The sequence below is a fragment of the Plecotus auritus genome (genome assembly GCF_963455305.1).
Source record: "Plecotus auritus genome assembly, chromosome: 8".
In the NCBI taxonomy this organism is placed as follows: Eukaryota; Metazoa; Chordata; class Mammalia; order Chiroptera; family Vespertilionidae; genus Plecotus; species Plecotus auritus.
The window spans coordinates 78,661,041-78,688,065 of NC_137782.1; the positions used below are offsets into that span (position 1 = coordinate 78,661,041).

Here is a 27,025-nt window from a genome sequence, read left to right on the forward strand (position 1 = left end):
TACCACATCAATCTACTGAGGCTGGGTTAGTTATGTTAGTTGGCCAGAAAAACATTCAATGACCTGAATATGTATTTTAGCTTTAAAATAGTTTCTGTAATGTTATTATAACTTGAAATGCTTCTTTTATCCATTTTACAAATTGCTTTCAAGAAATAAATGATGCATTAAAAGGGAGTGGCCATCCATAGTAGCTTTGACATGAAAGTGACTGCTGGACTTGACCACTTTAATGTGATCTGGCTAAGACCCCCGTTAGCTGAGCCATAAGAACAATAACGCCAAGTTATGGTAAACCTCAGCAGTTTTCAAGGAAGCAATATGGATCTAATTGGGTAGAAACTTGGCAAGTAGACCACAGCTATTTCTTTGTAGAAGGTCCAGTTGTATGTAGAGATTGTGCTTATGAGGATCGCCTTGCTAAATGGAAACCAGAAGGATGGGGCCCCTGGATGTCTATACTGGAATCAGAAAAATAAGAGGACTTGGCCTGAGTTCAATACGGATATCTGTTTTTCTTTGAAAATGTATGGGCGGTAGGCACCCACATACATATGCACTTAGTCTCTAGGTTTCTCTTCAGGTTACTAAGATGATTGGTTTTGAAGGATGGGGCTTTACCATGAAGAAGAACCAAGGCATTGGAGAAACACTTTTTAACCTTTAAATAAGGTTAAATGCCCAGTGTTTCCCCACATTTTTTAACCACAGAAATCTTTTTTAAAAATATGATATTCATTGTTATTTATTCTGTGGAATTGCTTGAGTCTGTTCTTTTAACAGAGAGAGAACATCTATGGGGGTGAGCCGCGAAAATCTTGCTGAATGGCATCCCTTCCCTTTGTGTCAGAGAGTATGCTGGTCCCTCAACATTTTCCTTAGCCCTGCAGACTCATCCTCCTCTAACATGAGCCACTTCTTGCCATCACAAGAACTCCTTGAGGTCTCTCATGAGTGGAACTTGTGTTGTGCTTAGCGCCATTGATCTGTTTTTCCTGTCATGCTACATTCTATACCCATTCCTTCTCAGATCACCAAAGGCTAGTCTTTCTGTTTTCACCTTCCGTGAATTTCTGGAAACTTGGTTTGCTAAAATCTATTTGTAAAACAATTTTTGTAACTTTTGTGTTTATTTCTGAGCTGCTTCTAACAATAGACTCCTACATTTCCCCGGGCTACAAAAACTCTGGTCTACCTCTGATGGTGTACAAAAAAAGCAAGCAGGCCCTTATAACCTGGTTGCTGGTCCTAGAACCTGTTTAGTTTTCTTATAATTTCAGTCTATATAACCTTATGAAACACCTAGCCCATCCACAACTGCTTGGTTTCTCACCTCCACCTCCCTGGGCCTGCAGTTCAAATGGAAAATGTTCAGATATCCTAGAATAATCAGCCACTGAGCATTTTGCACTGTTGGTTGTTGAATTTTGTAGCACTAAGTAGTTTTGTAGCTTCATAAATCTGTTGGACTAAGAAGTTTGAGAAAAATGGGTATACACTGAGTGGCCAGATTATTATGATCTCTGAACACATAATAATCTGGCCACTCAGTGTGTGTGTGTGTGTGTGTGTGTGTGTGTGTGTGTGTGTGTGTATATATATATATATATATATATATATATATATATGAGACCCAGTGCATGAATTCGTGCGTGGATGGGGTCCTGGGGTCCGGCCAGCTTGGCCAGGGGGAGGTGACATGGGCGTTTGGCCGGCCTGCCTGCTGGTCGAACTCCTGGTCGAGGGGACAATTTGCATATTAGCCTTTTATTATATAGGATATACACAGAGATCATAATAATCTGGCCACTCAGTGTAAATGTTTCATTAATGATCCTAGGGAGCTGGCTAGGTTAATTTTGTTGTCAAGCTTAGACTATTTTCAACAGAGACTATCAAACCCACTGTTTTGATGGGGTTATGATACATTCCATTCTTACCTTTTAATTTAGTAACATTTAGTCTCTCTAACAAGGGACAAAGCAAACTATGAACAAAGAAGCAACCAAATAGTTTTAGAGAAATGATTTCATATTACAAAGAAAGAGAAGGAATCCAAACACTGATCTCCACATTTCTTATTTTTCTACACAAAATGTTTAATGTTTTCATCTTGTGGAGTTCCTAATTACCTCATTAGCAGATGTGATGCAAAAATTCAACATCAGTTGAGCTTTTTTTGGATTACACGCATCCTTATAGTCTGTTTTCAGATCACTGCATTTTAATTTTATGATTTATAGTGGCAAGATGGCTTTGAGTTTCATTTCATTTCATTTTATTATTCTTTAGCAACTGTATTTCATCGACTTAGGAATTTCTGTGGCAATAGTGTTTTGATGAAAAAAGATTGCCCAGTGTAGCCACATCACAATAACTGTGAGATAAAATCCAGTGGGCCAGCTAGCTTCTGGTGAGGTCTTGGATCTCATATACCAAAAGAAGAATATGAAAATAAAACTGATAAGTATCATTTTGCATTAAAAACTGCTCTGATATAAAGCAGATTGAACCTTTAAAATAAATACATCTGAAAAATTGTGAACTTGCAGTCTGATTTTATTTGATAGAGCATTTGTAAAACTAAGAATGCTTCCTTAAAAGTCAGTTGTTATTGTAAGAAATACAATGGAAAGCCCAGACAGTTGGGGGAACTGCTTTGGATACTCAACTAATATATGTGAATATGTATACATACAATATATTTTAACATGGTTATAGGTATAAATACATGCAATCTCTTTTGCCTAAAGTATATCCTGATATGTTTATGTCTAATATTCATCTCATTCTATTCACCTCATGCTTATTTCAGCTTAAATCTCAAATATTAGAGCAGGACTCATTTTATTTAGTCCTTCATCCCTCAAAAGAGGATCCTTACAATATATTGCTCCATGAAGAGCAGAAATAGAAGTGTCTCTTGCCAAGAAGTGGAGCATTGAACTTAAGAGTAAGGACTATGGAACCAAATTAAGTTCACATCTCTTTATGATTGATTCCATTAATCACCTTAGTGGAATAAATCATTTCTCAACCATTCCCTACATCTACACCCTTGCCATTGTCTAAATTGGGGAAAGTGTATGTGCTGATTCTCTAACTTTGCCTCAACCTTATGACATCTTTTGGCTGATGGAAGGACACAGGGAGTGAATCTGTGTTAGTTCCAAGTATAGGCCTTGAGAAACCTGGTGTTGTTTTACTCCCTGATCCTGCAGTTTTGCCACCACTATGAGAATATTTCCTGTATAACTTGTTAATCCAAAGAATATGAGAAACATGTAGAGCAGGAATTTTAAAAAGCATGATAATCTCTCAAGGCACACCGTGAAAGACTTTAGAACATGCCAAATATTGCTCACATTGGTTAAATTAAAATAAGAATAGAAACACACACTTAAGTCTGAGAATTTCTTGTCCTCATAAAGAAAAGTATGTTTGCAACAGAAAAACTCTGAATTCTGTATAAATTGTAATCTTTAAAAAAATTCATAGCACATAAAACCTCATATTGTATTTCACTTTTAAGTTTGTCAAAGCATTCCACCCTTGTGATCTCATTTTATCTTCACAGCACCCTGGTGGGTTTGAATGGCTTTATCTGCATTTACATGCTCACCTTCATCATGGGGTGGCCCACACTATGCTATGGGAAAGAGAATGAGCTGAGCAAAAGGTGATATATGAGAACAGAAGGGATATGAAGGTAGAGGAAGATCAAAAACTGATTCCATGGGGAACATGAGCAGACTTTTCCAGTGTCAGGATCTACCCATGATAGTGGTGGGCTATCCCTATGTGAGGACATAGGGTTAGCATGATTGCCAGAAGCCTAGACAGTGGTGCTTAACTGGGTTCTGGTAATGGTTTGTTTATAAGGGAGAGGTAATATATTCTGTGTTCAGCTGCATGTCCAGCCCTAGAAAATAGAGATGGCAAAAATTAAAAAATTAAACAGATGGTTTCTGTTCTAACCCCATTCCCTCCCAAATAGCAGTGGGATTTGAGCTCAATTCAAGGAGAGTAAACAGGAAGCCAAGATCAGTGACAGATGAATTAACAGAAATTATGCAGATGTGTTGGGTTCAGTTGAGGGAGGAAATTGAAAAGACACTGGACATGAGGGACACACAAGAAAAGTCAATGATGTGAGGAGTCTGCAACAAGACTCTATTTCCAGGGTCATATGTGGCACAATTCAGCTCTAGAATGATGCAAAACTAGATTGGACTCTTTCTGGATGCCATCTCTAAGTATTAAGGTCCACTGTCAGGGTGGGCTTTGTAACTTACTGATTTCAGTAGAGCTGAATGTGCAGGTGCCTGACACTGCTTTGTGGTGCCTAGCACATACAATAGGAGAGGCAATGGGAAAGTTACAGCATCAAGAATAACTTGAGAGTGATAAAGACCTTGTAAACTTCCAACTTAAGTTATTTTATGTCAAAGATGAAAAAACAGAGGTTCTGAGTCAATGATTTATTAACAATCAAGACCCAGAATCAATGAGCCAAAAATCCAGAGCTTTATTTAAAAATCAAAATAAATTTAAATTATTTTTTTTTTAATTTTTGACCTCTGAAAAACACCAAAGAAAATGGCCAATGCTAATATAAGAATGGGAAAATGTTCCTTCTACCCTTCTAAGTTCTTTGGCTGCTCTAATAATAAAATTGACATAAATAAGATTAACAACAGAAAAACAAACTTAATTACATATGTACAGGGGCCCCATAAAATTATAAGACCCACAGGCAGTCAGGAAAAAAGATATATATGCCATCCTGAGCTAAGGAGAAGGAGTAGGGGTCTGGGAATTTAAAGGGGAGGAGGATGATTCATAGGAAGTTCGGAAGAGCAAATGTTTGGTAAACAAATGTGTACCATGCCATGCAGAAACAACAGGACATTTAGAAGACCTTGATCTCCAGGCCCTGACTAGTCCCCCCTCCAGTTTAGTGCAACTAGTCCGTAATTTTGTAGTTATTTCTGGTGGTAGTTCTCTTTCAAGGGCAGGCCATATAACTAAATTTTTTAGGTAGTTAAGGGTAAAAGTTTTAGGGAATACTTTTAGGATAGGTAAAAGTTTTTTTTTAATATTCTGGGTCTTGATTGCCTTCAACTCAAAATAGTCCACATGCCAAAGTGGCACTTATTAGGGATAATTGTTATAAACCCTTTCATTAATTTATTCTTCTCAATTTCCCTTATCACATTAATGGGAATAACAGAAATACACTCCCAAAATCATCATATTGGTTGACTTGCCATTTTGAACATCTTAACTAATTCTTGTTTTAAATCCTAATGTTATTTATTTTTAATGTTTACATAAAAGAGATGGATAGATAGAGATATAGATAGACAGACAACTTTCAGCGGTGTTGGGCAGACTACACACCTCAAGCTTATTTGGGACATGTGATACTCTCTATCTCCTTTGCCTCAGGAGTTTGCTTCATTTGCTTCCAAGACAGTTTACAACATCCGACTTTGCTTAATATGTAAGATACTTTATTTTTTAATATGAAGATTAATTGCCCAGAAGAATTTGACTAGAATTATTTAGCAGGATAAGCATCAGGAAAGGAGACCAAAGACTAGCTTTTAATCTCAACTCTTTTCCTTACCACCTTGTGGCACTTAACTGACTGTGTAACAGCTCTTCTGCCATACTCATCTTATTTATGAGATGGGTGGGATTGTAAATTGGTGAAACTACTATGGAAAACAATATGGAGGTTTCTTAAAAACATTAAGAATAGAATTACCATATGATCCAGCAATTCTTCTGGGTATTTATCTGAAGAATATGAAAACACTAATTTGAAAAAAATATATATGTACCCCTGTATTCATTGCAGCATTATTTACAACTAGAGGCCCAGTGCATAAAACTTGTGTACTCAGAGGGGTCTCTCAACCCAGCCTGTGCCCTCTAGCAGTCCGGGAGCCCTCCAGGGATGTCCGACTGACGGCTTAGGCCCACTCCCTGTGAGAAGGCAGAGAGGCTCTCACTACTGCTTCTGAGCTTGCCAACTGTGAGCCCAGCTTCTGGATGAGCGGCACTCCTCCTGTGGGAGCACACTGACCAAGGAGGTAGATCCTGTGTTGAGCATTTGCCCCCTGGTGGTCAGTGTGAGTCATAGCAACTGACCATTCCATGGTTTGGTCAATTTGCATATTAGCCTTTTATTTTATAGGATAGCTAAGATATGAAAACAGCTTAATGGTTCATTGATAGAAAAATGGATAAAGAAAATGTGGCAGATAGATAGGTAATAGATAGATGATAGATGATAGATAGATAGATAGATAGATAGATAGATAGATAGAGATATATATTGCCCAGCCAGCATGGTTCAGTGGTTGAGCATTGACCTATGAACAAGGAGTTCACGGTTCGATTCCAAGTCAGAGCATATGCCCAGGTTCCATGGTGAAGTGTGCAGGAAGCAGCTGGTCAATGATTCTCTCTCATCATTGATGTTTCTCTCTCTCTCTTCTTTCATCTCTGAAATCAATGAAAATGTATTGATTTTATTGATAATGAGAGAGAGAGATATATAATGGAATACTACTCAGCCGTATAAAGGATGAAATATTGCCATTTGCAACAACATGGAGAGTAATATGCTAAGTGAAATAAGTCAGACATAAAAGGATAAAAAACACATGATTTCATTCAAATGTGGTACATAAAATAAAAGAAGTAACAAAAAACTGACAATAACAAAAACCTCATAGATACACATTCTAACTGGGAATATTTTTTAAAATAAATACTATAATATAGGTAGTTACCAAATGGGAAGGGGGAAAGGAGAGGGTGAATTGGGTAAAGGGAGTCAAATACATGGTAGTGGAAGGTAAGTATACTTTGGTAATAAGCACACTAGAAAGTATACAGATATCAACTTATAATGTTGTATACTGAAGTTTATATAATGTCATTAATCAATGTGATCTTAATAAATTAATTTTAAAAAAAAGAAATGGGGCCATTTATCATACCTCTCCTCTGGACACCACCAGTGTAATAGCAAAGTAAGATGAAGTAATGGACATGAAAAACACTTTGACAATTAAACAGCTTTATGCTGATGCCAATTGTCATTGTCATCAAGCATTTATTATCACCATTTCCTGATCCTTAGTAACTGATTGGGTTAGAACAAGTACAAAGAAGGCAGGAGCTTATCTCCAGGAGCTGACTCTAGTTTGTGACATAGGTAAAGTATGATTACTGCTCTTCCTACATGTACAGTCTGAGCAGAGTAACATTTTTCATGCACTTTATACCAATTCATGTTCGGGTATTGCTATAGTTATGTTAATTTTATGTGATATTTTCCCTCCAGTGCTTTTGCTTTGGAAACAGCATAATAAAGTGACTTCTGCTAAATAAATAGGCTGTTCACAATAACTGATACTTAAGTGGATTTATGCGGAAGTATTTGGGTGTCGCAGACCAAATTAACTGGCTGAAAATCCATTAACTTCAAGGCTCCAGCTGGATGTTTAGGATAATTTCTGATGTACAAATGTAAAAGTCATGGTAGAATTTTCTTTAGCATATGCATAGAATTTCTACCATGGGCCCATTTAAAAAATCAATATCATAATAATCACATCAAAGTGAAAATAACAAAGCATTATGTGCATGATCAGAAAGCTGCCACTGAAAGTCCAGCCACTCCAGGAAAATGAAAGCTATGCAATTAGCGCCTGCAATTTTCTTTGCTCCCTGACGCCCTGCGTATTATGGCATATCATGTTATAAAAATTTTAAATTAGGCATCAGCAATGACTTCGGTTTTATAGCATTAAAGTTGGAATATGAAGGGTTCTTTTTCATTATTCATCCATCTCCATTCTTGCCTTATATGAATAATCTTAGCTTCACCCCTCACAACCCACTTCACTTGGGCATTCTCTCTTATCAGCCATCGACCTACTACCCCCTGCTATCTGAATGCAGATATTTGAATGACAAACATTTACACTGCTTAATAAAAAAAACTATATATAGGAACAAAAACCTAGAACATTTACAAATTTTGATAGTGCTGTCAACAAAGAGACTGACAGACTCAGTGAATCAATTGGCCAGGACTGCCTTTGGTGACATTATTCAAATCCCCTAAGAGGAACTGACCTGCCAAGGGTTATAAGAGACACTAGGACAGTGTCGCTGCAGTCAGGAAGTTTATAATCCAGTTGGGAAACATGATCCTATATAATAAAAGGCTAATATGCAAATCGACCAAACGGCAAAACCACTGGTGGCTATGACGCGCACTGACCACCAGGGGCAGACACTCAACACAGAAGCTTCCCCCTGGTGGTCAGTGCGCTCCCACAGGGGGAACACGGCTCAGCCAGAAGCTGGGCTCATAGCTGGCAAGCGCAGCTGCAGTGGTAGGGGCCTCTCCTGCCTCCATAGCAGTCGGACATCTCCTGAGGGCTCCCAGACTGCAAGAAGGCACAGGCCGGGCTGAGGGACCCCCCCCAAGTGCACAGATTTTGTGCACTGGGCCTTCAGTAATCAAATAAAAATATCATCATCAGCATATCAACATATCTCTTTCTTCTGGGTCCATGTAATTGCTAACGTTTAATTGAACACTTGCTGTGCACCTAGCATTTAAAACAGATCATTTTTTATTCCTTGCAGCAGTCTTGTGTGGTAGGTGATAGCATAATCCCCATTTTATGGACATGAAAACTAAACTGAGCATTAGTGAGGTTAAGTAGCTTGCCCAATGTTACAACGCAGCTGGTAAGTCGTATCAGCAGGATTTGTAAGCTCCAATACTACAGTGTCCACCAGGCATTGTGTGTGTGTGTGTGTGTGTGTGTGTGTGTGTGTGTGTGTGTAAGGGATTCTCTCCTCTTTACAGTAAAATACCCTTGAAAACAGAAAAATTTATATTTTATAAGTATTAAGTCCTCCATGGTCTCTGTCGTTGCTTGCAGAATTAAGATATGCATTCAACTCAGTATTTGCTGAGTGCCAGCTCCATCTTTGATACATAGTGATATGTAAAAGGATAAGGAAAATGACAATTCAATAAAAAATTCCTTATTAATGTACCAGCATACATACTAGCAGCATATTTTTATTAGAAAGATCATGATGAAGAATAGGGTTTTTTTATAGGAAGCATAAAAGTCTGTTGCAAGAAGACTATTTTACAAAAATATGGACAAATAGTATTCTGATAATAACATAGAATAATAGTAGATAGATCACACTTGACGGTATTGATTTATGCTATCGCCTAATCAGCTAGTAAAACTACAGTTCTCAAAGTCAAGTTTTGGGAGTATATTGGGTTCAATAGTGTACCTTAAAAGTTCATGTTTAACTGGAATCTCAAAATGTGACTTTTTTGGAATAGGGCATTTGCATACACTTAAATTAAGATAAGCTCACACTGAATTATAATGGGCCCTAAATCTTGTGACTGGTGTTCACATAAGAAGGCCATGTGAAGACCATGTTAAGAACTACTGATCACCTCCACAGAAATGCCCAGTGATGGGAGAAAGCTTTTTTAAAAAATGCTGATTCCTGGGTGCCACTCCTAACCTCAAATCAAAGTGTCTGTGAGGAGAGTCAAGAATCGGCATTTTTATTTGGAGGTTTTATGCTTACTAAAGTTTTAAAACTATGACTTTGGAGAATGTGAAGATGTATAAGGAATATAACTCTCTCTGCTGGGTGTAATTCTCAGTCAAGGAGCTGAGTCGTGTAAGGTAACATGATAAGGAATGATATATTTTTTTAATTTTTAAAAATATGTTTTTATTGATTTCAGAGAGGAAAGAAGAAGGAGAGAGAGAAACATGAATGATGAGAATCATAGATTGGCTGCCTCCTGCATGCCTCCTAGTGGGCATTGAGCCCCTAAACCTGGCATGTGCCCTGACCTGGAAGCAATCCATGACCTTCTATTCATAGGTTGACACTCAACCAAGCAAGATAATCTTGTGATGAAAATGTGCTATAGGCAGACAGAGACATAGAGGCCATTGTGATTACAGGGGTAGTACATTAGATAAGTGTGTTAGGGATTCACAAAATTTTATTTTGGCCTCCAACTTCAGTATACACTAAATAACCTGGAGGTGTTCAGTAACAGGTTTGCACCAGAACAAGCCACACTTTGTTAAGAGTGACAACTACCATGTATTCAATATTATTCTGTGACAATTACTTCACACACATCACCCCATTGAAGAGTCCAGACAACCCTGTGGTATCAGTCTATTATCATCCCTATTTTACTGATGAAAGTACTGACATTAGAGGAGTTAATCAATTCGCTGGAACTGACAAGTGACCAAATTCATATACAAAATCTGGATGGTCTGAATTGAAGCCTATACTCTTCAATCTTTCCATTCTACCATAGAATAGAGTACCTTCCTTGTTAAAACCAGGTGGCTTGTCTAAAACTGAGCCTGTCATTTGGACTGGCTGAACTTGAAGTCACGGGTAGGCATGCCATCTATTCCAGGAGCACCAATTGTATGCAAACAGTTAGGGAAAGAAACATTTGTATACTAAATTAGGCATGAATATATAATTGAGTAGAATTTTTTTTAAAGTGAATGAGATTTTAAGGTAAAAGATTCATGTTTAAGGAAACTTTGCAATTGACCAGAATTTCTCAGAACATCATCGGTGAGCTGGGGTATGTGACGATCCTCATTTAAAACTCTCAGCATTCTAGGCTACTCTGTGGTAAATACTGTGAAGTAATCTCATGGACTCCCTCACTGGTTTAGTACCACACTGGACTGCTTGGGATGTCATAAACATTTCATTAGTTTGCTTTACTTAGTCCTTTTCAATTAGTTCCTATGTTAGTTTGACTCTCCCAATATATTCTGCAACACGGAGGCATTTATACCGATACTAGAGGCCCGATGCACAAAATTTGTGCGAGGGGCTTGGCACTCGTAGCTGCAGCAGCTGCCTCGCACTTGTAGCCCCGGCTTTGTCCAGAAGGTTGTCCAGAAGGACATCCGGTCTAATTAGCATATTACACTGTTATTATAGATATTTACTTAATGGAGAAACATTTTTCTGTCATCTGAGCCCCCTGATTTTTATTCCTAGTCCATTTTCCTAATGCATAACAATGAGAGTGTGGTTTTAGTCCTTTTTTTTTTTTTTCAGAACAACATAATTTCTAGATTAGGCACCAAAGGGAACAAATGATATTTCTAGTACCGAGCAGAATCAAGAGCACCATGACAAGTCTTATGTAAGCCCATGCCCCATGCTGTCTAGAAAGGAGTTATTCATTTCATACCTGCTGGTTGGAGAAGAACCTGGCTAAAGGTCAGAGCTGCTGATTGACATAGAAAACAAAGGGGATGCTGCATGACCAGACTGTATGGTAAACTAATAGGATAGCAGCAAGATCCTCAATGTCAAGAAAAGAAAAAAACAGCAATATAATTAATTCCCTGAAAACCAGGAAAACCAGGACTGTTCCAAAGTAGACCTCAAACAAGTTGAGACTTACGGCTTTTGCACATGCAGTTTCCCAAATATTTAACCTGGGAGTTAAGCACACCTTAAATAATTTGTTTTCCATAATGGGTGTATATGTTTCCCAACTTAGAAATTAAATTCAATAGCAAAATAGAATCCTGGTTAATGTTGTTCAACAAACACATCATCAGTGGGTCTTTCCAAATACTTCTTACATATGTTCACAAAATTAAATTTTCTCCCCCCTTCCCAAACTTCCCCAAAGTATAACATAGGGGATCAGTTTGCTTGTAACAAATAAATCACGCAGTTAAGTTCTATGGAACAAGTTCATACTTCAGATGGAAAGTTTCCTGTGGATATTGGCAATGTTATTTTAGGAAGGTGTCTCTCTAAGCAATTGAGCAGTTAGTTACTCTAAATTGTGCAAATATGCCAATTACTTGTTCATATCTTTGTAATTTGAGCATGTTCTCTCCTGCTGAAGAATGGTTGCATGGAACATTTTTAGATATGGCATACATGTGAATAAAGCATTGTTTTTCTAATAAAAATGCAAACAATGTATTTTTACTGATCTTAACTTTTGACCTGTAACCAGCATTAGAGACGTCAGTGAAAATAAGGACATAGGCACTGCAGCCTTTAGTATCACAGATGCTGAAGCAGAATCAAATAGATTTTTAAAGGATTACAGCAGCAAATGTTACATAACTAGACTCAGTATAATGGGTGGGACATCTGTTGGCTATTTTCAGAAAGCTGTCATTCTGTTACCCTCTTTTAAAATGCTCTTGGTGAGTACCTGACTTTTTGTTGTTGTTGTTGTTCCTTTTTTCCCATATGCCCCCAGTGATTACAAGGTTAACATGTAGGACTATGTTCTAGTCTTGTTTTCCTATCCTTCATTTTTCTATGGGGAAGGGTTGTTGTTATTTTGGTTCCGTTTTTTTTTGTTTTGTTTTGTTTTGTTTTGGTTATTCCTTTGTTGTTTTAATTTTTTGTTTTGCTTAAAAAGACAAATAAAAGGAGTGTCTTACCAAATTTAGGATAATAATATTTTGTATTTAGTATTCTGGATGCTCTGAGCTCACACACATAAAACCAAACCCCTTGAGTCCAGCACAAAGTATTCAATAACTATTAGTCTTTTTCTCTCCCTTCTCTTCCCCTGAGAAGATATAATTTTTATAATGGATTTGGTCTTAAAATGTAGAGTTTAGAAGACTGCATTATTAACAATAACTATCTATCATCTATCTATTTATCTATAATCTAATCATGCAAATGTACCAATATACCAAGCACACTTGCTTTATATCACTAAGTCAAGATTCTCTGGGGAGTGGTGTTCTATTCCCAAGGAGGGTAGAGAGCCATGTGCCAGGGAGGACTTGAAGCCAGTTGTAAAGCAGAGCCCCATCTTCCTAGATCAATAAAAATTGGGAGGAGAAATGTTGTTTTTGTATATATAAGCATGAACATTTAATGCAGTCCATTAAACAAAGAACCATGTGACAAATAAAAGTTTGCAGAGGACACTTTGGACACCATCGCAACTCCCCAAGGAAGATTTAACAATCCTCACAGGTATTCTCTGACTTCTTTTCTTTAAAAATAAAAGTTAATTGATAAAACCACTAAAAGCAATGAGTTTGATTTTCAAAATATGAAGTGGGAAACAACCTATTTGTCTATCAGGGGATGGCAATGTATTTAGAAAGAGGGAGGGAGGAGAATAAAGGCTACTTCTTCCAGGGAGAGAGCCAGGGGCCAACCCTTCTACCTTTTTCTCATATTTTCTTTCTTTTGGGGGACCCTGTGTCAGAGAATTGTGGTCATCAGGCCATTCAAAGCCTACTTACTGGTCCAGTGGAGAAGTACAAGGGAGGCCTTTCTCTATGCCCTTCTGTCAGCTATATCAATTGCTAGGTAGAAACAGGACTGAAGTAAAAGGTGGTGTCTACCTCAAGGGTCTATAGCAGGGGTGGGCAAACTTTTTGACTCGAGGGCCACAATGGGTTCTTAAACTGGACCGGAGAGCCGGAACAAAAGCATGGATGGAGTGTTTGTGTGAACTAATATAAATTCAAAGTAAAGGAGCGGAGGGGAGAGCAAGAGAACCGGATAGAACAGCCGGATCCGGCCCGCGGGCCGTAGTTTGCCCAAGGCTGGTCTATAGTTTAGCTGGGCACATATTCCTTTATCTGGCATTTAGAGAGAATTAATATAAAATAGCTACAAGTAGATAAAAACACAAAGTAATTATCCATGGTTTGGAGCAGATAGTACATTTTGGAGGAGAGAAAGAGATGGTGGGTGAGACGAGCGACATAGATGAAACACTCCTTTTCCTCTCTCTTTTATACACTCCACAAAAACACCCACCCACACATGTGCCCCACACATGCAGGCATCTCTGCTGTCACCACCCAGCCCCGAGGAGCATTTTGGATAGAACCACTCTGGTTTGCTACTTCTAATTGTGTGAGGCATGAGCCTATGGAAAATTATTCAAGAATGATTGTTCTCTTGGGGTTTGGGTTTTGAACAAAAAAAGATTCTTTCTTTGCAGGAGTGGGAGGGACACCAGCTTGAGAGAAACAGCTTTTGTCCTCACAAAATGCTCTTTCAAATGCTATGTTAATAAGCTTCCTTTGAACTATACATGGTGTCTGCATGGGTTTCAGATGCTAATGGAAATGTTGAGAAAATGAGAATGCACTGGACAGACGGTTTGCACAGTTATGCTGTGGCCCCATTCTGTTCAGCATCATGACCAGGCTTCAGAGCCATCCTGTGACTTGGCATAGCATTTCCATTTTGAGGAGAGATTGTTTATTTCTCCTGATGATGGCATTTTTTTTTTAAGATTGTGATTTGTTGGCTGTATAAAGCACTGTCCTCCATGGGAAGCTCCTAAGCAGCAGAGAATGACAATGCTTCCTTGAAATTTTTAATCACTATGACAAAAAAACAAAAGAGTAATTATTAACTTTTATAGCTGAACTACCTCTGCAGATGTTCTTAATCAAATAAAAGAAAAAGGGAAGAATGTTCTCAGAAGAAGGAGTATGAAATATACAATCGGGGGTTGCAGCTAGGTTTGCTGGGTTGAAATGAGCTCCGCATGAGAGCTTGATAAACAATAGCTTCATCACTGGAAGGTAATTTCACATCAGAGACTAAACTGAAAATCTTGAGTCAAAGACCTATTTCTGGCACTGTCTTTTCAGTTTAAGGGTACCAGGGGCACTATGTGAGTGATAGAAAAATGTATCTTAACCAAGTTAGAAGCAGAATCATATTAAATTAACCTTTGATTGGCTGGATACTGAGAGAGTAAGTTGATTTGACCAATTTTCTTCTCATGTCTTGATTTGAGTTCTCTGTGAGCAGACCCTGAGACAAGGATTAGAATGCCTTTAGATTATTTGTGAGTGAAGTAAAGAAGGTTAACACAGAGCACACAAGCAAGTTACCACCCTGAGCAACCAGAATCCCTCCCCGCCCTCCCACTCCCTGGAGAGTTCACCCAAGGGTGATGAAGTGGGGGTATTTCAACATCAACTCCTGCCATTCTTTGGTTGAGAGCTTCTGGGGTAGGGACAGTAATTCTCCAAATTCCCAGCTTACTAGATCCTTGATCAAAATCTCCCTACAAAGAAACCCTTCAGGCAAAGAAATACAGATGCTTGGTCATTCTCTGGCTCCCACTACTAAGACAGGAGGGACTATGATAGGACACCTCGGGGCCCATCACACCTCCAGACTACACATACTCATTTTCTTTTTTATAGACCTGTTAAAATCCATCTAAGTAACTGACCTCTTACACAAAAGGAAATCCATTACTCTTATACCAAAATATATAACTACCATTAGAAAAAATAAATACATCCATTGAAATGTATTTCTTTTCAGCTGTGGGCACCATCAGCCATATTAAAATAGATCTTACCTAGATTTGGTATGGCTGTCATTGCACACTCACCCATGGATGGGCCCAATTTCCCATCTTCAGAATAGAGGCACAAAGAGCTTTCATAGAGTCATTTCCCAAAGTGAGTTTCAGGGGGAACCCTGATCTCAACAAACCTGCTGCCACTTTATTTAGAAAACATTTATAGCTTGTGTTGACTTTTAATACTTCTTTAAAATGAATCCTGACCTCTAACCCATTAGTCAGCCCAACCACAGAATATGGCTGTGTCTCCACAAAGAGCTGATAGCAGAGTTAGCTGTTGGACAGACTTCATGTGTGATTGGCTGTTGTCATTTGTATCATTGGAAATGACATAGAAAGTGGATGTGAAAAGGAAATAATTCAAATTGCCAAAAATAGAGTGTTGTTGCCATAGGTGATGTTTTCTGAGAAGCAGACTGAGAAGATTGTGAGCAGGAGATTTATTGGATCATGCTGGGAATGGGATGAGGGGAGCAGGGTTGGGAAGAGAGGACATTGAACACACTAGGAGCTCTGAAGCCAGGGTGGTGCATCAGTTTGCTAGGGCAACCATACAGACTGCCACAGACTCAACCGTTTCAACAACAGAAATTATTTTTTCACACTTCTGTTCTTTATCTTTGACTGGCATTTTCCCAGTATCTCCCAGGATCATTTCTTTCATGACCAGGGCCATGCCAGCATTTAGAACTGCAGGTCCTATACCCTTGTGTGTGCCTCTATCTCTTATGTGCTAAGCATATGGAGCAGCTTCAAGGACCACGGCAGATGTGTCCATTTGTGAGGTTGTCCATTTTTATGGATATGACACATGCTTGGAAATTAACTTGTATGAATGAGCCTGCAGCGCAAATCAAAATAACTCTTGGTTCTTCAGCTACATGGCCATTTTTTCTTATAGAGTTGAAGAAAAGTCAAAAAGAGCAATTTATCAAAACAAAACAAGGAGACTCTGAATTGTGCTGCCACAGAGCAATGACAGATGAACTGAGTTTGAAAAAAAAGAACAAACCACAGTATCCTTTTCAAGAATGCAGCAATGATTTTACAATGCAAAGATGCCCTTTGAGTGTTTATGGATTCAAAAAATGCCCTCCAACTCATCCCAGCGTCATTGGGAACATGGAGAGGAAAAATTTTCTGTTCTCTAATGTGGAGATTTAAATGCTAGCTTCTGTGCTGCAGTGCACAAATCTGAACATACTCAAGACCCACCCTTAAGAACCAGAAGAATGATATTTGGTGACATTTGATAAGGAAATTAAAATATCAGGGCAGAGTCTCCTGTAGGGTCTTGTGAAATCTTGTCCACTGCTGCAGCCCAACTGTTCAGTTATTCTTTTTTCCTTTCTCTTGTTGCCTGATATGGCCAGATCAAAAAATAATAAAAACAATAAAGAAAAGGAACTGCTTTATATATAACAATGGCCATTTTTGTAAATGCTCTTTTTAAGATAGAATTCCTTAGCAATGTCAAAATTGGAATATAATGGCCTTTCAGCATACCGGTTCAAAAAAAGTGCTACCAATGTTCTCTAACTGGCTCATACTTTCCCTGATCTGTTTAAAAGATCAGAATAGAATTAAAGGACTCACCAAGTGAGCAAGTGAATAGTGATTATATCTATACTAGAGGCCCGGTGCACAAAATCTGTTCACAGGTAGGGTTCCTAGGACTGGCCGGTGATCAGAGCCGGTCAGGTTTCCTGCCTCCCCCTTCCCTCGCTCCCTCATCCCTCAGTACCCCGCTGCCACTGCTGGTTACCTGCCATGGTCCACACCGCTCCCTGGTGGTCAGCACACATCATAGCGAGCAAGCAAACTCCCAGTCTCCTGGTCAAACTCCCATGTGGACACTTTGCATATTAGCCTTTTATATATATATATAGATGCCAGGACTGTACTAGGTATTTCAGGTACCTTATGAATGATAAATTTACAAATAAATAAATGATGTTTATGGAGCATTTACTATATATGTCAAACCTTTTACCAAACATTTTACATAGAATATCTCAGGTGGTCATTATAGCCAACTGTAGCAAGTAGGGTTCTAAAATTCTCCCAAGATTCCCATCGTCCAGTATACACTCACCTTCTCAGAGTTATTAAAAAAATAACCTAGGTAATGCTGTGAAGGGATTTGGCAGATGTACTTAAGGTTCCAAATCAGTTGACCTTAAGATAAACTATCCAGGTGGCCTGACCCAAACACATGAGTTTTTAAAATCTGTGTGTAGATGTCTGATATGGAGGAACTCAGAGATTCAAAATCAAGAAGAATTTGAAATGCCTTTGCCAGCTTGAACATAGAGTTGGCAAGTAATGCAGATGGCCTCTAGAAACTGAGAATGACTCTGAAGTGACAGCCAGAAAGGAAATGGAGATGTCAGTCTAGGACCTCAAGTAACTAAATTCTGCCAACAAGAACAATGAGGGTACCACTTGAATTTTCTCCTCCAGGCAAGAATTCAGTCCATATGACACCTTGATTTCACCCTTATGATGCACAGAGAACCCAGTTACACCATGCTGGACCTTTGAGCTACATAACTATGAACTAATAAGCAGGGGTTGTTTTAAGCCACAAGTTTGTGGTAATTTGTCAAATAGCAATAGAAAACTAATATACCAACCCCCACTAATATACCAGCCTCCATTTTAGAGATGAGGAAACTGGGCTTAGGAAGGTTAGATGACCTGCTCAGGGTCACAGAGCTGGTACATGGTCGAGTCCAGGTTGGAATATAGGCAGCTCTTTACATGGGAGATGACTGGTTGTAGGAGACAGAAGTCTACAATGCTCTCTGTCACCTGCTCCCTTTTGTGCAAACCTTGTCCAGTCTCATCTTGACTGTAGAGGCACCTGTGGATATGATGGGGTAGTCATTCACACAATTAGGTGAAAGAGATTTTTATAGATGCAATTAAGGTATTAATCAATTGAGTTCATTAACAGGGAGATTGGGCTGACCTAATTAGGTGGGCTCTTGAAATGAGTCTAGAAGTTGGAGAGGAGAAACCCATAGAGACACAGTCTCCCTGGCCTGGAAGAAAATGTTCGTGTCCTGAGCTGCCTTTCTGGGGACCCAGGCAATGATTGCAGGTGGCCTCCAGGAGCTAAAAGCTGTCCCTGGATGACAGCTAGAAAGAAAATCAGGATCTCAGTTCTATAACTGTAAGGACCTAGATTCTGCCAACAACCTAGATGTGCTTGGAAGAGGACCCCAGGTAGGCACTGCAGTGCAACCAACACCTTGACTGCAGCTTTGGGGACCCTGAGCAGAGAACTCAACTCTGTTGGGCCTGGACTTTTCACCTATGAGATAATAAACAATTGTTGGCTCAAGCTACTAAATTTGTAATGCACAACAGAGGACTACCACACTGGGAGAAGGGCAGATTGCTCTCCTTTACTCCATTTGAAAGGAGGGGACGGACTACGGCTCAGGGAGCCCAGCTTCTTGTTTTTGTTCTTCAATTAATCACTAGTGACCTCATCCCCTTGTTCCCCTATTGAACCTTGATTTACTCATATCAACAAGCAAGCTCCGATGGTGCGGTTCTTCCACCCCTCTCAAAACCTGTCCTTATACAACCTTGATACTTAAACCCTGAAATTTAATTTGCTTATTAGCAGTAGCCACTGTTTTATGAAATGCCCCAATATCCACGCCTGCATTGGTGAGGCTGTTGGGTTGTCTTTTAAGACTTCACCCCTTGCCCGTCAGGCTGCACTTACACAGGGTAGCCCTCCATTAGGCCTTAGTTAACGAATTATTTGCATGCACACCAGATATTTGAATGTTTTTTCATTTGTCATTGGGGAAGCAAATTACACTCATCAGAATCCATTCATTCTCCCAGTATCGCTGAACACAGGATAATCTTTGCTATGTCAACTGCCCTAGGACTGGTAGCTGTGAAGAAAGGAGGTGGGCTACAGATATTTGGAACCTGCTTCACGGTGTAACACTTTTCAGGGGCAGTGGATGTGGTGCTAAAAAAGATTAATAGAACTATGTCATCATGTTTATGGGGCATAAAACACCCAACTGTGAATTAATGGATATCCTGGTGAAAGAAATACATCTTTACTCCTTTATACCTTGATGGGTGAGCTATAGTTGGCATCAGTGGAAATATATGGAGAGGTTGACTTTAGAAGGTCAGCTTTAAAAGGACTTTTTTGACCTCTTAAGTCAATGAAAATAGATTTTTGTTGTTGACCAAGACAACAGTAAGAGAAGACTTTTCAACCTTTAAAAAATTGTTATTGAAGTATAACATACAGAAAGGAACACACATCCTAAGTGCACCGCTTGATACATTTTTACAAACTGAACACATCCATAGAAATAGTAGCCAGATAAAAACAAACAAACAAAAAAACCACCCAGGATTCCTGGTATTCCCCTTGGTCCCTTTCCACCTACCGGCACCCTGAGTCATTGCTAGTCTAACTTCTAACAACATAGGTGATTTTGTCTATTTCTGTAATATTTTTGAACTTTATAGAAGTGAATCATCCAGTGTGTACTCTTTTTTTCTGAACTCCTGTGTGAATAAATCACAATTTATTTATCTATTCTGCCATTTTAGGCTTTCAAGTGGCTTTCAATTTGGCAATACCACAATAGTGCTGCTATGAACATTGTGGTGTGTATCTTTTGGGGAACATATTATGCACATTGTGTTGGGAGTAAAATTGCCCATAGTCTATGTGCAAGTTCAGCTAATTTAGTAGGTATTGCCATAGAATTTCCTAAAGTTTTTGTATAAATTTTTACTTCCAAAAGCAGGATTTGAAAATTTTGTTTATTCATATCTTTGCCAATACTTAATATTGTCTTTTCATTTTACAAAAGCTTTTAAAACTTTTAATACATTTTAGTTTATAGGTGTTATCATGGTTTCTATTATGAAACTAATAAGCACCTATATGACAACATCAATACTGGGCTCAGAAGCCATTGTACTCCGCATAGTATCATTTGATAAGATGACTGGTAGTAACAATAAATTACTCATGTTCTTTATATAGCTCTTTTACACTTCGTAAAAGCACCCAGACTCCTCTATAATTCAGTTCTCAGGTCTTCTGAAAACATAATGGAAACTCTACCTCCTAAAGAAGTTAATTTCTGGTTCTGGAACTAAACACTCTTGAACAATATCTGCCATATACTTACATTTTAGTCAAGTCTGTTTGCCGAAACATATAGTATACTACAAATATTTACGGAGCTCACATTATCTATCAGGATCTACACCACGCACTGGAAATAAAGATGAGCACCACTCAATTCTTCATAAGGTTCTAGTTTAAGATATAATAAGGACTACAGTTAATTCCTAGAAAGATGAATGTTGCCTTTTGTATTATTTGCTATTAGTTTTAGCCTGAGGACCCATCTGAGTTGACTAACAACTTGTCCATTAAAAAAAAGTGTGAGCCCTAGCCAGTTTGGCTCAGTGGATAGAGCATTTAGCATGCAGACTGAAAGGTCCCTGTTTCAATTTCAGTCAAGGGCACATGCCCCAGTTGCAGGCTCAATCCCCAGAAGAGGGCATGCAGGAGGCAGCCAATCAATGATTCTCTCTCATCATTGATGTTTCTACCTCTCTTCCCTCTCTCTTCCTCTCTGAAATCAATAAAAATATATTTAAAATAAATTAATAGATAAATATTTGTTAAAAAAAAAAAAGGTGAGTCATTTTAAGTACACAGTATTGCTTTAACTACCAAAGAATGGCTGCACACTTTAGGAAGTTCACCAAGAAACTGAACAGGACCAACAAAAGTTTATCTTGAAGGAAGTAAATGAAATTTGAGTAACCTTGACAGGTTAAATGCCTCCAAAAAGGAACACTGTTATTATTTTTTGTCCTTCACTGTATTCTTCTATATGATCTTTAATGATATGGTATTAAAGATTAGATCAGGTAGGGTTTAATAAGGGAAGCTGAATCGTGTGGGTGGAATAGAATAAGGAAGTTGTTATAGGGATTAGATTTTATATAAATTTTAGGTGGAAATGAGAAAGTTAATGTTTAGAGGGGATGATTAGCTGAGCAAAGCAAAGCTAGTGAAGAAGTCTATGGAAGGCCATTGCTTCTGCATCTGACCAGATCTGGAGTATGCCAGCAGAGTAAGTAATCAAGGGGCAGGTCAAGAGATGGTCAAGAGGAAAGCTGAATGCAAAGTTGAAAAGAACAAGGACAGCCAAAACCGGTTTGGCTCAGTGGATAGAGCGTCAGCCTGCGGACTGAAGGGTCCCAGGTTCGATTCCGGTCAAGGGCATGTAGCTTGGTTGCAGGCACATCCCCAGTGGGAGGTGTGCAGGAGGCAGCTGATCGATGTTTCTCTCTCATCGATGTTTCTGACAATCTATCACTCTTCCTTCCTCTCTGTAAAAAATCAATAAAATATATTAAAAAAAAAAGAACAAGGACAAAGTAGATGCTATGAGGGCAAACTGGAACCCTCAAACAGGGACAGACTGCTACATGCATCTGTCTCTCAGTGCATGGCACCCCCAAACTGCAATGCCCTGCAGAAGAAGCTGGTGTCTGTGCAGCAAAGGTGCACATGTGCCCAGCCCAGGACTCAGACAACCTGAGGCAGAGGAACCAGCAAGGGTTGCAAAAGCCAAGGGCCAGCTGATGATCAACATGCACACGACCTGCCCAGAGCCTGATGCCCTGTACTCGCCTGCCTAGTGCAGTGGTTGCAGCTTCACTTCTGCCCTCCAAATCTCATGGAAATTTCTCTGTGGCCAACTCTAACCCAGAACCCAGATAAATGTAATTCCAGCTTATCTAAGTTGATGGAGTACAAAATGACCACAGAGATAGACTATAACTGGGGTTAAAGAATAAATAAAAGGAGCATACAATTCAATTCTTTCTTTATAAAGACATGAAAACTGCAGCCCAGTGAGCTGATGGCTTGTCCAGTGTCACAGAGATAGTGACAGGTATGTAAACTCAGTCCCCATGTGTGTTGATCTGGTGATATTACAGAAAGAACTGTGGACACGAAATTAAAACGCCTGAAATTTTGCCACTGATTAATTGTTTGACCTTGGGAAAAATACTCAGTTCTGGATTCAAGTTTTCTTGTGAGAGAATGGCACCTGGGTGAGGCCCAACACATTGAAGGTGCTCAGTTAATAGCTAATGAATAAATGAATAAACATAGTCTCTCAAGAACAACCATTTTATAAATTTTTTTAAGGAAGTGCCTACCATAAAAGAAAAATTAAAGCCATTGTTACATATCCCTACCTATTCCCATGAAATTTATCTGGAGCAAGAATGGGCACAGGTCAGATTTCCAATCTCTCTATCGGTCATGTAGCAATTAGACTTTCTATATTTTTTGTCACCCCATTGTGGCTTCTACTGGATCCATTCAGTCTGAGCTTTTCAGCAGGAGCCCAGTGTCACACAGCTGAAACACAAAGAATCCCAACAGTGGCAAAAGGAAGAAGCTAGAAGAATATCAGATCTCGAGGAATGTATTTCTATGTTTTAATCACAAATTTGCAATTTGGGCAGAGTCCAGTGGGAACAGCATATCTCTTCTCCAGGTGGCATCACCTTGGGTAACTCAAAAGTCAGGAGCTAAAATCATCCAGAGGCTACTCACTTTCGACTAGGCCTATTGGCTAGAACTTCTACATGTGGGTTCTTCATACAATATCTCTGCTTCCTCCTGGTATGGTGATTGGGTACAAGAGTAAGCCTCCAAAGAGGGTCAGACAGAAGCCACATCATCTCCTATGATTTGGACTCAGAAGTTACATGTCATTTCTGCCAGAGCTACAGACAATCCCAGATTCAAGAGGAGAGAATAAAGATCCCACCTCTCAATGAGAGGAGTGTTAGCATCACATTTTAAGAGGAGCCTGGGGGACCGGACACAATCCTGCACAACATCTTGGAAAACACAGTCTACCACAAGCCCTGATCAATACTCACCACAAGTTTATGAACACAAGGCTTTTAACCCAAATGAGATCTTGACTAACAGAGACTATGCTTTTTCACATATATATAAATGTATTTACATATGCATACATAACAAGTACTTGGTATGTGAAGTTAATTATTGGATTCATCTTGCTTTCGAGATATTTTCAGTGTCATGCTGGAAGGCCAGGGCAGGGAACTGGGCCACTCAATTAGTTTAAAATAAAGTACCTTTTTCCTCATCATCTACCTTCTCTCTGAAAAAATAAAATCAGGTTGCTGAATTTGGGACTCATACCATTTCCATGGTAACAAAGCCTAAAATGTTGAAAGTGGATTAAATTATTAGCAATATTTAAGAAATCTGCACTAGTAGTCTGTGAAGTATTACCACTAACCCCTCTCCACACAAACATGCACACGTACATGAGTATTTTTAAAAATTTGATAATTTATACTAAGTGACCATAAAAATAAAGGAAAATGTGTAGAGATGAGATTGTCCTGGTTGGTCTTCTTAGGTATGTTATAAGTCAAATTTTCTTTTTTTTGATTTTTATCTCAACTAAATGGTTTTAGAAATAATCTGACTTCTTGAAGCCTAGAGAAAAAACCATCATAGGTACAGGAGTGAGAATAATTATGGTGTTTGGAAACAACAAGCAGCTCAGTGCAATTGGAGAGTAGACTATGTCTAAGACAAGTCTTATTTTTAGTGTTAGAACTCTTAATTATGCAGTATTTCAAATATATAAGAAAATACAGGAAATTATATGATAACCATGTACTTATCCCCATAGTTATAGCTATTATCCATTTGCAATATTTTCTCTAATCTTTTTCCCTTCTAAACAAATAAAATATTAGCTATTCAGTTAGACTTGCTTGTTCATCTCTTTAGCTTCCCTCCCTCCCCAGAAATAATCAGCATCCCGAGGTTTGTGTATGACATTCTTGGGTATGTTTCTGTATATTCATGCTTATGAATGACTCCCTTCCCTGTTGTATCTTTGTGCTTTAGAAACTTATATAAATGGTATCATAGAGTATATGTTCCATTGGAACTTGTTTCTATTGCTCAACATTATGATATTTATCTTTAATCACAGGGCATAGACATGCCATAAGGAGAGTATAGACTAGCATTCAGTATTGCACAGATAGTCAATCATTTATGTAACTGATTTTATAGTTCACCTGGAGAGTAAGTTGATGGTGATGATTTTTGCATTTGAAGAAAATGTTATTGATATGCAGAAAGAACTGGATACCAGAAACTCAAGTGAATACAGGGAAAAGAAAATATGGATATTTGCACACCACTCCTTCCATCTGGGGAGTCCAGGTGCTTTCTCTTAAAATCTATAATATGCAGGTAGTTACTGGGGCTGCATGGTGTTTGGTGATAATACCATAGAAGTCCAGTAAGTGCCCCGGAGGCAGTGTATCTAGATGTGGGTCTAGACTTCTGTAGGGATCAGGGAGCCACAACTCTGAGCTTCCATCAGGGAATCCTGGTGATTCCTTGTGTCCTAGCCCTCCCTCTCCTCCTCCCACCCCTGTAGATCTCTCCTGCTGGGAACATTGAACTTGTCTAGCGTAGATCTGAACCCCACAGGCTGGAGAGCAGAGGGGCAAAGAGGAGGATGTCCATTTGTGTTCTATCATGTCCTGCCATGAGCACATCCCACTTCCATTCCTTACTGTCCTGAAAAATGCCTCCCTTGATGTTCTTTTCAATTACCAGTTGTAGTTTGATAGATTAAGTAATTTTTAACTTGTGGTAGATTGTTACAATAAAGGACCTAAAGGGGTATTTATTTCAAGGCACAAAATTGAGTCACTGATTCAATATCAGATATATGTGAACTATTACCCATACTCCATTTCTCTCCTCTGCTTACCGTACTTTCTGAATGCTCAAAGAAACTCCTGACATGCAGAAACTCTCTCAAAGCAGAAAGGAGGACTGCACGCACAGTTTACTTTTGAAGTGGCATTTATTTATCCCATAATACTTACTAGATTAAAGTTATATTGGCCTCGTATAACTGTTAATTAATTATATTTTATTTCTGTTGCATTTTTGAATATGTTAAGCTAAGAGCAAGTGACTTCATGCAAATTAAACTGGAAGAAGCTTTTTAGTTATACTCCAATACTATCAGGATTGATAAGTATATTTATTTAACAAGGGTAGGGCAAAGAGCTTTGTTTACTGACATACTTTATTGTCACTCTGCTGTACACCTCTTATGTGGCTGTTTTATAAGACATAAAGTCTAGGTATCCTATCAGAATCTTAGATCTTATTTATAGCTCACGGTAAAGTGGCTTAATGTCATTTATTATTTCTTATTTGATTTATATAATATCTTTCCAAGAAAAAGCCCATGGGCTTATTTACATAAAAAGTACACACATACAGTGCTCGCTTCGGCAGCACATATACTAAAATTGGAACGATACAGAGAAGATTAGCATGGCCCCTGCGCAAGGATGACACACAAATTCGTGAAGCGTTCCATATTTAAAAAAAAAAAAAAGTACACACATACACACACACAAACATACACATACTAACATATACTCACACACATATATACTCACACACATACACACATATACTCACACACACATGCACACACACATATACTCACACGTATACTAACACACATACACATACACACATTCACATACACACTCACACACTTGAACTTCACTCAGTGCTATCATGTAGCTAGCAGCACAGCACCAAAAATCTATAGGAGGACTTCCCATTTGATTTTTGCTCTAAGACCATGTTCTGGGAAGGCAGTTGCCATATTTCCTTTCACTTTGAGTGTTTATCGTTTGCCTTTAGGTGGATCGAATCATCTTCTGTGTCTTCTTAGAAGTCGACTTCAAAATCTACAAAAAGAAAATGAGCGACGTTTTCTCTGTAGGTAAGTAAAGCAATTTGTTTCCTTTGGAATTGAGGATTGAAGAAATGGAGGCATCATTTCTATTTATATTTCATTTTGCATCTTAAAGATGGTAACAAATGTGGTCTCTGTGCACAGGTCACCCAAGGGAACTTGTATCATAGTTTTTAAGAATTTGGGGTGATGATAGAAAATCTAGGCCCGAGATCTCTATCACATGAGGTCATTGTGTCAATGTGTCTCTTGAGTCTCGGTTTCTCACAACAAAAAAGACAGATTTGACCAAATAACTTCTAAAGGCTCTTCCTCTGGCCCACAATGGCATGATCTGTGGTTTCTTCTCCACACTTATAAATTGTCCAGGCCAGTGCCCACATCCACCATGTTAACACCTTTGATGGAATGTCTGAGGAGCTCATTTATGTCTGTGGCCAGAATATGAAGTGTTCCTGCATTACATCCCTCCTCCCAATTTTCTGGGCCCAAATTACAATGAGGATAGCAGCACTTTCTAGGGAAATTCGAAGAAGGTAGTCTTCATTTTATTTCACACTTGTTTTTGAGAATGTAGGTGAAACCTCAGGGTTATTATTACAGAACCTTGAGTAATGGCTATACATTGATTGAATGTGCCATTAGTTGG

The 27,025-nt window shown here is 38.7% G+C and overlaps 1 protein-coding gene across 4 annotated transcripts in view; it reads left to right on the plus strand.

Annotated features, from left to right (window-relative positions):
- Positions 1 to 27,025, plus strand: part of MACROD2 (mono-ADP ribosylhydrolase 2) — a 1,970,509-nt gene that overhangs the window by 1,730,843 nt on the left and 212,641 nt on the right. For all 4 annotated transcript variants that reach the window (XM_080685397.1, XM_080685398.1, XM_080685399.1 and 1 more), the window contains exon 9: positions 26,322 to 26,403. In XM_080685397.1, coding sequence (XP_080541523.1) covers positions 26,322 to 26,403 — 82 coding nt within the window. The remainder of the gene's footprint in view (positions 1 to 26,321; positions 26,404 to 27,025) is intronic.